General features: G+C 41.9%; 1 protein-coding gene across 1 annotated transcript; it reads right to left on the bottom strand.

Annotated features, from left to right (window-relative positions):
- Positions 1 to 482: 482 nt before the first annotated feature.
- LOC135577079 (uncharacterized) lies at positions 483 to 6,521 on the bottom strand. The gene is given in 2 exon segments (XM_065044756.1): positions 483 to 705; positions 769 to 6,521. A coding segment is annotated over 1 exon segment (2,016 nt). The 5' UTR covers positions 4,918 to 6,521; the 3' UTR covers positions 483 to 705; positions 769 to 2,901.
- Between the last annotated feature and the right edge of the window lie 5,030 nt (positions 6,522 to 11,551).

Raw genomic sequence — 11,551 nt, forward strand, 5'->3', positions numbered from 1 at the left:
GGGTAGTTGTTTGATCTTATTATGTAAGGCTTAGCTACATTATATGTAACTGTAATCATTGTTGTTAATCATATGTTGTATGCTGCAGTGTATTTCAAAGATGATTCAGCGGGTTGTAAACAAGGCCTGGCTGGTTCAAGAACAAAAAGGGGGAATTGTGGGAGATTTGAGGGATTTTCTTGAAGCTAACGTGTGGATGGGTTTCTATTAGATGGAGATTTGTTATTAAACTAGTCAGGCCCAAAAGAATTTCAAGGCCACCTCGGAAAGCTGAAAACACAACGTAAATCAACAGACCTATTAGCAGTGAGACTCGGGCGCGTGGACAGCTCGTGAATATGGACAATATCCAATCAGCTAATGCATGCTTAGAGCGTGGACGCGTGATCAGGAAATAACTGCATATATAAATGTTAGCATTCAAGACACATAACCACAGGTGCAAAATGTTAGCATTCAAGACACATAACCACAGGTGCAGTTATATGCGGTGCTTTATTTCAGCGCTGGGAAACCAGGGGTTCGCACCCAAAGCTGGCTTCAGCCACTGATTCAGACTACATCATATTTATACAATTTGATCACATACATATGCATTACAATTCTTGACAACCATTAGCATATCCCACACCTATTCTAACACAAATTATCTATCTAAGCAATGCTAAGTAACATTCGCATGTTTATCAGTTATTTCTAAGTTACCTGTTTTAAAGAATATGTCTTAAATCTATATCAATCTTAAGAATAGGGTATGGTTTAAGTTACCTGTTCTAAAGAATATGTCATAAATCTATGTCAATTTTAAGAATGGGGTATGATTATATGAAATCATGCTTGAATGCACACTCTGAACCTGGATACAGTATCAAAGCTAAGAATCTTGGATACGGTCTACAGAATCAAAACACAGCCCACAAAATTCAATTCAACTATAACATTTCCCCCCTTTGAAAATGCTTTTCTATTCCTAGACAATGCATTTTCACTACATTATATTTTCCTTATAAGCTGGAGGTTCAGGTTCAATTTGCCTAGCAAGGCCCCAACCCAGCTCTGCTCTACATCTTGTTTTTCCGCTTGCAGTTCTTCTTCTGTTTGGGTTAATTGGGAAATATCCTTTTCCACTTCAGAGGTTACGTTTGGGATATGAATGCAGCAATGATCAACCCTATCTTTTAAATATTCACAAACCCCATTTTCTTTTAGCAACATTATGTCAAGTGCCATTCTGTTCTGCAAAGTCATTTTGGTCGTAGCTTGCAATTGTATACTGAATTCTTAAAAACCCTTTTTGGTTACCCTTGCCAATCGATCCATCTGTCCAATTAATCTGTCAATCATTTCTCTGTTTCTATAGGCTGCGATTGGTGCAAAGAAAGATTCTAATGCCCAGCCGAATTTAACACTACCCGATGGCTCGTGCCACACATCATCTTCATCTATCTCTCGTTTGTGCCTAACTTGTAGGAGTTCTTGCCTATTCTTCAAGGGTGACGTTTTCCAAATGGGACATAGGGTTGGTAACCCCAAAGTAACCTCCCTTACAGGTCCTGCTATCGGTAAATGTGCTGTCCAGGTTCCATCACTTAAGGCCCAAACCAAATGTCCCACACTACCTATAGTTCCTCTACAATCTATCTTATCTCCATCAATGCCTATTTTGATTGCTTCCTTTGGATCCAATTGTTTCTGACAAATGATTACTGCAACTTTAATGATGGACAATGGTATTTCTTTCACATCTGTCTGGCAGGTCATTACTTGAGAGCAATTCCACCACGGTACTGTTACTCCTCTTGTTACATTGGTCCATCGTATACACCATGGAAATGCTTCGCTATATTGATATTGCTGTACTATACTCAACGTCCACATGTTATACCATGATTCAGTTATGTTCTGATTATCCTGATCTTTACATTCCCAATAGGCTCGCTCAACCTTTTCATACACTGTTTTGGTGGTCCACTTTTCATACGTGCAATACCCAATATTATGAAATCGTCATATCTTTACAAATTCTGCTCCTGGTAACTTTAAGCAGTCACCTCTTTTTATCATGGCATTCTTAACAAGCTCTTTTGTCCGTTGTTCAATTGGTACTTGCTCTATTTTAGTATGGGACTCACACACTATCTTACCAGTCTTATTTACTTCTGGTAAGGTCGTAGATATTATTCCCCACTGTACCGGATCTTCAGCTGATTTCGGGATGGGAATACAAGCAGTGATGCTACTGACATTTTGGGTTTGTGCAAAATCTCGAATTAGTCCTATCATCAGATTCTCTGCCTGATTCTGTACACTCTGTACTACTTGTGGCATTTGAGTATCGTCACTATCTCCTATAGCCCTTCGTGTTTTACATAATTGTTCTCCAGTGACTTTGCAAATCAGTGTGGCATACAGTCTGGGTACATAAACTACTATAAAAACAAAACGGTAACAAAAGTTAGACATCCTGCGTTGTGATTTTAAGTGTGGTTGGACCCACTAATCGTGATTGCCACAGTTTTGGGACTTTCTTCACTCAGGTGTAATGTATCCAGGAGTCTATTTCAGCAACCTTAATTGCGGTAAATGTAGTTAAAAGTACTTGATAAGGTCCGTCCCAACGTTCTTTTAAAGGATCTTCTCTCCAAGTCTTTATATACACCATGTCTCCAGGTTCTATATCATGTACCGGATTCTCAAGTGCTAGTGGGCGATTCCACACTAATACGGATCTGAGTCGATTCAATGTCCTGCCGAGAGACAACACATAATTGTACACATCCCGATTACCTTTTACATGTACACTTGGATTCGGATCAGGTGCTTCATATGGTTTGCCATACAGAATTTCGTATGGGCTTACCGACATTCCACTCCTAGGTTTAATCCTAATTCGCAATAACGCTATTGGTAAGGCCTGGGGCCATTAAATTTTACTTCTTGGCAAATTTTGCTAAGTTGTCGTTTTAACGTCTGATTCATTTTCTCCGCCTGGCCACTAGACTGGGGTCTCCACAGGGTGTGTAATTCCCATTTAATTCCCAAACATCTACTGACTTCCTTTACCACTTGAGCAACAAAATGCGGTCCCCTATCAGATGATATTCCCAATGGTACTCCAAATCTAGGAATTATTTCCTTCAGTAACCATTTTACAGTTTCTTGTGCCTGGTTGGTGCGACAAGGGAAGGCTTCTGGCCATCCTGAAAAGGTGCATACCCCAACTAGCAGATATCTGAATCCTCGAGTTTTGGGGAGTTCCACATAATCTATTTGCCAACAATCCCCTGGTTGTACACCTGTCCTAATTTTTCCCATATCTACTTTCCTTTTAACTAAAGGATTATTTCTCAAGCAAATTTCACACTTAGCTGTGATAGATTTTGCCATTGTTAACATCTGGACCGAGATAATTTGTTTTCTTAGATAAGTTACCAATGCTTCTGCACCCCAATGACACTTCTGGTGCTCCGCTTGAAGTATCCCTCTCATAATTGTGATTGGGACCACAATTTGTCCGTTGGTGGTTACATACCATCCAGAATTACCCTTGACGGCTTTTACTAGTCTTGCCAGTTTCTCATCTTCTGTAGAATATTCAGGTGCCTCTGAAGGTGTAGGTAATAAATCAATTGCTCTTACCTTTTGGGAGACAAGACCCACCATCATCCAGACTCGTCGTGCCACTGATCGGGCTGTTTGATCAGCAAGTCGGTTTCCTTCAATAATTGTCGATGTCCCACTCTGATGAGCTTTACAGTGCATGATGGCAACTAGTGATGGCTTTTGAACGGCATTAATCAAGTTCAATATTTCTTTTTGGTACTTGATGTTTGTTCCTTGGGAGGAGAGTAGTCCACGCTCTTTCCAAAGAGCTCCATGTACATGAACAACCCCGAATGCATATTTTGAGTCGGTCCAAATATTGACCCTTTTGTCCTCACTGAGCTCTAATGCCCTAGTTAGGGCTATCAACTCAGCTTTCTGTGCTGATGTGTTTGGTGGTAGGGATTTAGCTTCAATTACTGTTTTGGCAGTAGTAATCGCATATCCTGCATACCGCACTCCGCTTTCCACAAAACTACTGCCGTCAGTAAAAAGCTCCCAATCCGTCTTCTCCAATGGGGTATCTTTCAGGTCAGGTCGACTTGCGTGGGTATATTCAATGACCTCCACACAATCATGTTCCAGATTTTCTTCTTCAGTCTCTGTGCTTAAAAACACAGCTGGATTCATTAGGTTAGTTGTTTTTAGGGTAACATCATCCTGCTCTGTTAAAATTGCCTGATATTTCATCATCCTACTTGGGGAAAGCCAATGGCCCCCCTTTTGTTCCAATACAGTAGTCACCATATGGGATACAAACACTTCGATCCTTTTCCCCATAGTCAGTTTCCGGACTTCCTGAATTAATATCACGGTAGCAGCCACCGCCCGCAAGCACGCCGGCCATCCAGCACTTACCGGGTCAAGTTGTTTAGAGAAATAACTGACGGGCCTTTTCCAAGATCCCAGCCGTTGGGTTAATACCCCTAGAGCAAGTCTCTGTCATTCATGTACAAATAACTGAAAGTCTTTACTCAGATCAGGTAGGCCCAAAGCAGGCGCTTGCATTAAGGCCTGTTTCAATTTTTGAAAAGCTTCTTGTTGTGGTCTTTCCCACACCAAGGTCTTATTCTTCTGTGCCTCGTATAAAGGTTTGGCAATAAGTCCATAGTCCATGATCCAGAGCCTGCACCATCCTGCCATTCCTAGAAAAGATCTTAATTCATGTAAGTTACGCGGTTCTGAGATCGCACAGATAGCATGTACACGGTTTATACCTAGTCTTCGCTGTCCTTGAGAAAGCTCGCATCCTAGATAGATCACAGTTGTGGATGCAATCTGAGCTTTATTTTTTGACACTTTATATCCATTCATTCCTAATTGATTCAATATTTCAATTGTTACCTGAATGCAAAGTTCTTGGGTCTCAGCAGCAATCAGAATATCATCCACATATTGCAGCAACAAATACCATTGTCGAGGAATTCCGATATAGCCTCTTGTAGTCCATTCCTCAAGCTCTTTGGCTAGTTGATTTCCGAAGATAGTTGGACTATTCTTAAATCCTTGTGGAAGGCGTGTCCAGGTTAATTGGGCCTTTCTCCTGTTGTGTGAATTCTCCCATTCGAAAGCGAATAGCTTTTGCTTTCCTGGTCAAGGGGTATGCAGAAGAAGGCATCTTTTAAATCAAGTACTGTAAACCATTTATATTTCTCTTTCACAGATGTTAACAAGGTATACGGATTTGCAACTACTGGATGTATGTCCTTAGTGATCTGGTTTATTGCTCATAAGTCTTGGACTAGTCGATAGTTACCATCAGGTTTCTTTACTGGAAAAATTGGAGTATTGTATTCTGATTCACATTCTTCTAGAATTCCATATTTCAAAAATTTCTCAATTAAAGATACTATTCCTAATCTGGCTTCCAATTTCAATGGGTACTGTCTTAATCGTACCGGTTCAGCACCTTCCTTCAGCGCTACTTTCACAGGTTTAGCTGCCTTTGACTTCCCAGGTATGTCAGTTTCCCATACCGTGGGAATCACTGCATCTTCTATTGCCTGTGGTATTTTTACAATTGGATTTTCCTTTAATAGTAAAATTTGTCCTACCTTTGACTCCGGAACTTTCATTACCAAATTTCCATCCTCAAATGTTATTGTGGCATCTAATTTGGTCAGCAAATCTCGTCCTAAAAGAGAAACTGGACAATCTGGAACATATAAGAACTCGTGGGTTAGCTCCTTTTCTCCAAAACACAAATCCAAAGGTTGCAGGAATGGCCGTACTTCCTCCTTCCCCGTGGCACCAACAATTGTTGTAGCTCTGTGACCTACCGCCCCCTGTAAGGAATTCAGTAGAGACTATAAATAGCCCCTGTGTCTACTAAAAATTTTACATCCCGGTTTTGGCAGCTTCTTTTAATCTTTCTAAAAAGGCCGAGGGAGACTCATTGTTTTCCTGCATCACATCATACAATTTTGACCAATTCATTTGCTTCGGTATAGCAGTTTAAACGCCAATCAATAACCAATCCTGATACCTCCGGAGACGGCTTAACCCGCCTCCTGTATTGTCTGTATCTCCTGTATTATCGGGGATCTTCTTTTGGAAAGTTCTCATCAACGTTAGCCTCTACTTTCCCATTCCGAATATCTTCTCTCACCTTATCCCTCGCAACCTGTATAACCACATATTTTTCTGTAGAGTCCATTAATGTATCTAAAATGACTTGTAAATCATCCCAATCAGGATTCTGCGTCTTAATTATCATCTTTTGCTTCCAGATCACTAAATCCCCCGGCGAAAACGGGACTTTTACATAGACTGGTTCCCCCCCCAACACCTACTGCCTGCCGCAGGGGTGCTATTACGTTTGATGATCCCCCGCGGGCGGCGAGCTTGGAGGAGAGGAGCTGCAGCTTCAGCCTTAGCAGCCGCCGCTCCCCCCCCTTTTCCCACCGCTTTAGCAGACAGTCAGCTTTTCACCTTTTTTTTTTTTTCTCTCTGCAGCTTATCAAGGAGAAGCTGCCGGGCACAGGTTTGGGCTCCTTTTGCCCTTTTTCTCTCTTCATTTAATTCCTGTGATTATAAACTTTATATGTAATTCCAATTAGCTGAACAATAGTTACATCCCTCAGCTCCTACCCTTTTGTAACTTCTTACAGATGTCAATAAACAGCATACTAAACATCAATCCCTGACATTAATTTTAGATAAAATCCAAATCAGTCTATCCACAAAACAACACTAACTGCAATACAGCTAACTCAATTTACTTTCATGTGTACAGATGCATCTGAAGGGGGAGCAAGGTGGCACTTTAGTAACGGAAACGGTTCTTATTTTGTAATTATTTCCCCAAACAAATTCTTTTGGTACCAAATATAAACATACAAACTAAAATACTGAGCTCAGACATGCAAACTGAATACCGAGTTCAAATATGCAAACAGATCACAATCACACTTCTTTTATGCATAAACTGTCCAAACCCAGCCTTCTTCTAATGTTTCAGAAAGCAATTTGACGGCAATACGTTTGAATTGGACATATCAACAGAGAAGGATACAGATAACTAACACAGAAAGATAACACAGTAACTTTACCAGAACAACAGTAAACAGGATCAAATCACCGGTTTCAACAGTAAATACAGATTAAATCACCAGAACTACAGACCAGGTGCTGAGTAGCACAAATAACCAGACCAGGTGCGCACAAATAACCAGACCAGGTGCCGAGCCTGCGGCACAAATAACCAGACCAGATGCCGAACCTGCAGAGGTTTCCCTCTGTCTGACGGACGGCTGCCTAGGCAATACCACGGGAGCTCCCTGCCCAACCGAGCGTGGCTTTCGCCGCGTCTGACCGGCAGGCTACCAGATGCCTGACCAGCAGGCTACCAGACCAGAACCAGACCAAGTGGGTACCCAACAATCCAGATAAAGCACCTTCTTACCAGTCAGAGGTCCGTCGTGAGCAGCAGAGGGTCGGTCGCGTCCGATGCGCTCCCCAAGAATACCTCAGTGCTAGCTGGAGCAGGATCAAGACGCGATCCGCCTCAGCAATGCTCGCGAGGTCCCATCTGGGTCGCCAAAAATGTTAGCATTCAAGACACATAACCACAGGTGCAGTTATATGCGGTGCTTTATTTCAGCGCTGGGAAACCAGGGGTTCGCACCCAAAGCTGGCTTCAGCCACTGATTCAGACTACATCATATTTATACAATTTGATCACATACATATGCATTACAATTCTTGACAACCATTAGCATATCCCACACCTATTCTAACACAAATTATCTATCTAAGCAATGCTAAGTAACATTCGCATGTTTATCAGTTATTTCTAAGTTACCTGTTTTAAAGAATATGTCTTAAATCTATATCAATCTTAAGAATAGGGTATGGTTTAAGTTACCTGTTCTAAAGAATATGTCATAAATCTATGTCAATTTTAAGAATGGGGTATGATTATATGAAATCATGCTTGAATGCACACTCTGAACCTGGATACAGTATCAAAGCTAAGAATCTTGGATACGGTCTACAGAATCAAAACACAGCCCACAAAATTCAATTCAACTATAACATAAGGAGGCTTGTTTCTGTAATAAATGGCTTCACTTGAATTCATATTGGATTGTGTGGAGTCCATGATTTTTCACCCTCACATCTTCTCATGGTTTTTACTTACGAGATGGGGTTAGAAATGACTGTTTTCAGTCGTGTTCCTAAGAAATGGGTATTGGGAGGTGTTTTAAAACTAAAAGAACTTCTAAGGCTTTAAGTGGACTTTTGTTAGATATAGATTCTGTAAGACATGCTACACTGCAGAATAGAGCCGCAATAGACTTTTTGTTATTAGATCAAGGACATGGGTGTGAAGATTTTGATGGGATTTGTTAAATAAATTTTGTATTGGCTGGGGGCCTTTCAGGGTGGTTGTAATCTGTAGTGAAAACGGGACTGATTGTCTTGATGATTGCTGTGGTTGTGTTACTAATGTTGCCATGCATGATTTCTCTGCTGCAAAGGGCCCTGCAGTGGACAATGAAGGCATTTTTTTAGCACAAAAAATACAAAAAGGGGGAACTGTGGGACTACGGTGGATCCTTGGATTCTCTGATGGAGGGCATGGAAACAAAAATTAGCCTTGAAGACATTAAGGCCTACCCGTGAGAAAGATGGGAGTAAAGGAGATGTTAAGGATGTACCCATGAGAGAGAAAGGAGTAAAAGAGTAACATTGTCATTTGTCTGTCTCAACCACGACAATCCTCATTACCGGTTTCTTTATGCTCATTTGTGGTCAATGAGGCAGAGTCTAGTTGGAGGCCTGTATCTAGTAGAGTGCCTCAAGGGTCAGTACTGGGACAATTACTATTCAATATATTCATCAGTGACTTGAATGAGGGAATAGAGTGTACTATCAGCAAGTTTGCTGATGACACCAAACTGGGAGGAGGGGCTGACATGCCAGAAGGCTGTGCTGCCATCCAGCAAGACCTAAACAGGCTGGAGAGTTGGGCAGGGAAAAATTTAATGAAATATAACAAGGGAAAGTGTAGAGTCTTGCATCTGTGTAGGAATAACCCCAGGTTCCAGTATAAGTTGGGGAAAGGGACCTGGGGGTCCTGATGGACAGCAGGATGACCATGAGCCAGCACTGTGCCCTTTTAGCCAAGAAGGCCAATGGCATGTATTAGAAGGGGTGTGGTCAGTAGGTCGAGAGAGGTTGTCCTTCCCCTCTACTCTTCCTGGGTGAGACCACATCTGGAATATTGTGTCCGTTTCTGAGCCCCTCAGTTCAAGAAGGACAGGGAACTGCTGGAGAGAGTCCAGTGCAGAGCCACAAAGATGATTAAGGGAGTGGAGCATCTCCCTTATGAGGAAAGGCTGAGGGAGCTGGGTCTCTTTAGCTCGGAGAAGAGGGGACTGAGGGGTGACCTCACTAATGTTTTTAAATATGTCAAGGGTGAGTGTCACGAGGATGGAGCCAGGCTCTTCTCAGTGGCAACCAATGGTAAGACAAGGGGTAATGGCTTCAAACTGGAACACAAGAGGTTCCACTTAAATTTGAGAAGAAACAACTTCTCAGTGAGGGTGACAGAACACTGGAACAGGCTGCCCAGGGAGGTTGTGGAGTCTCCTTCTCTGGAGACATTCAAAACCCGCCAGGATGCCTTCCTGTGTAGCCTCATCTAAGTGTTCCTGCTCCAGCAGGGGATTGAACTAGATGATCTTTTGAGGTCCCTTCCAATCCCTAACATTCTGTGATTCTGTGATTGTCACAGTACTGGGCATCCCCAGTTGCTGGAAAGGAATACATGGGTTGAAGGCAGCTCATGACGGTTGCTCTCTTCAAAGTTCATCTTGCTAGTTTTTTGATTTTTATACTATGCTGATCTGAAACACATATACACTTCCCCCATGTTGGTCTGTCTGGCTCAGGAAGATAATACTTTCTATTGATTACTTTAGAGAAGGCCATTTACATAACCAGTTGACCCACTTACCTGATACAGTCATTTATCGAGCAAAGGTGACTCTCTGGTCTTAAGACAATTTCAGATAAGTTCAGCTTTCTTTATAATAGCTGTGGTTATTTCCTGCATTATTTTCTGAGCTTCATGAGTTCATCATCCTTGCCTATCTTCTCTGAGCCTTCTTCTACTGTAGGGGCTCCTTAATCAGTTACAACATCAAGGTTCCAGCCAGTTCTAACCAGCCAGTTCCAGCTGGTTCAGCAACAGACCCACCACAGGTCAAAGCTGAGCCAATCAATCTGAATACACATTTAAGAAGGCTGGGGGAGGGGAGGAGGCAAGTAGGTTAGGCCAGAGAGATGAGGAGGGGAGAAAGAAAAAAAAAAAGAAAGGGAAAGGGGGCAGAGGACCAATACTTGAGAAGATGGATGTTTTCTGAAGGAACTGCAGCCCAAGGAGATTTTTTTTTTCCTTGAAGGAATTCATCCTGTGGGAAAGCCCACACCAGAACAGGGGAAAAGCGTGAAAGGAGTAGCAGAGACAAACTGCTATGTACTGACTGTAACCCCCCAATATCTCCCTGCAACACTCAGCAGAGTGAAGTAGTTGAGTCTAGGAGAGGAGAGGTTTTGTTTTAATGTTTGTTTCTCACTACCAAGATATATTTTAATTTTTTGTTGTTTGTTTGTTTTGCTTGTGTTTTTGTCATTTCCCCCCCCCATCCCTCAAGTTGAGTCTGTTTTGTCCATGATCGTAATTGGTAAACAATCTCCCTTTCTTTGTCTCAACCTGCAAGCTTTCTCATCCTATTTTCTCCCCCATCCTGCTGATGAGGGTGTCCTGGTTTTGTTAAAAACAAGACCAGTTCTCTTTTAGTGATTTTTCTTTCAGTTAAGTTCTTCTAGGTGGCTGTACTTTTCTGAGTTTTTGCCTGCGTATTTTTCCTTGGATGCTGTACTTGGTGCTGATAAGAAGACCAACAGAATGCTGAAGAAGTTCATGTTTAGATTTATTACTATAGTAGCCAAGAAAGACTGCTAAGTTTTCCCACATTCTGTTGTGAGAGGGGTGTGTTTAAGGAGGGGTGGATGGAACAGGTGACTTAAGTTGACCAATTAAGTATTCCATCCCATAATTGTCATACCCCCTATATAAGATCTTTCCAATATAAAGGAAAGGGAGAGGGAAAAAGGGAGTGTCTATCATGGTTTATTGCCAACTTACCTTAAACTGTGACAGAGGAGTATGAAGGTGCAGCTGAGTGGGCATTTGGCTGTTAGCCAAAGCTAACTCACCATATTAACCATATCCCAAACCTATAACCTGGTAGGACTGCCTTAAGCCCTTTACTGAGAAATCAAAGTATGATAGCCTCCCCTGTCATGTTGTCCCCTAGACACATCTGCTCTGCCTTTTGTACCTTCATTTCTCTTCAGGTTATAATAACCCTCCAGCAACATACCTAGCTTACAGTCCTCATCAGTATGTTAGCAAGCTTTTTTGCAAGGCTGAGAT

The sequence above is a fragment of the Columba livia genome, chromosome W (assembly GCF_036013475.1).
Source record: "Columba livia isolate bColLiv1 breed racing homer chromosome W, bColLiv1.pat.W.v2, whole genome shotgun sequence".
Lineage (NCBI taxonomy): Eukaryota > Metazoa > Chordata > Aves > Columbiformes > Columbidae > Columba > Columba livia.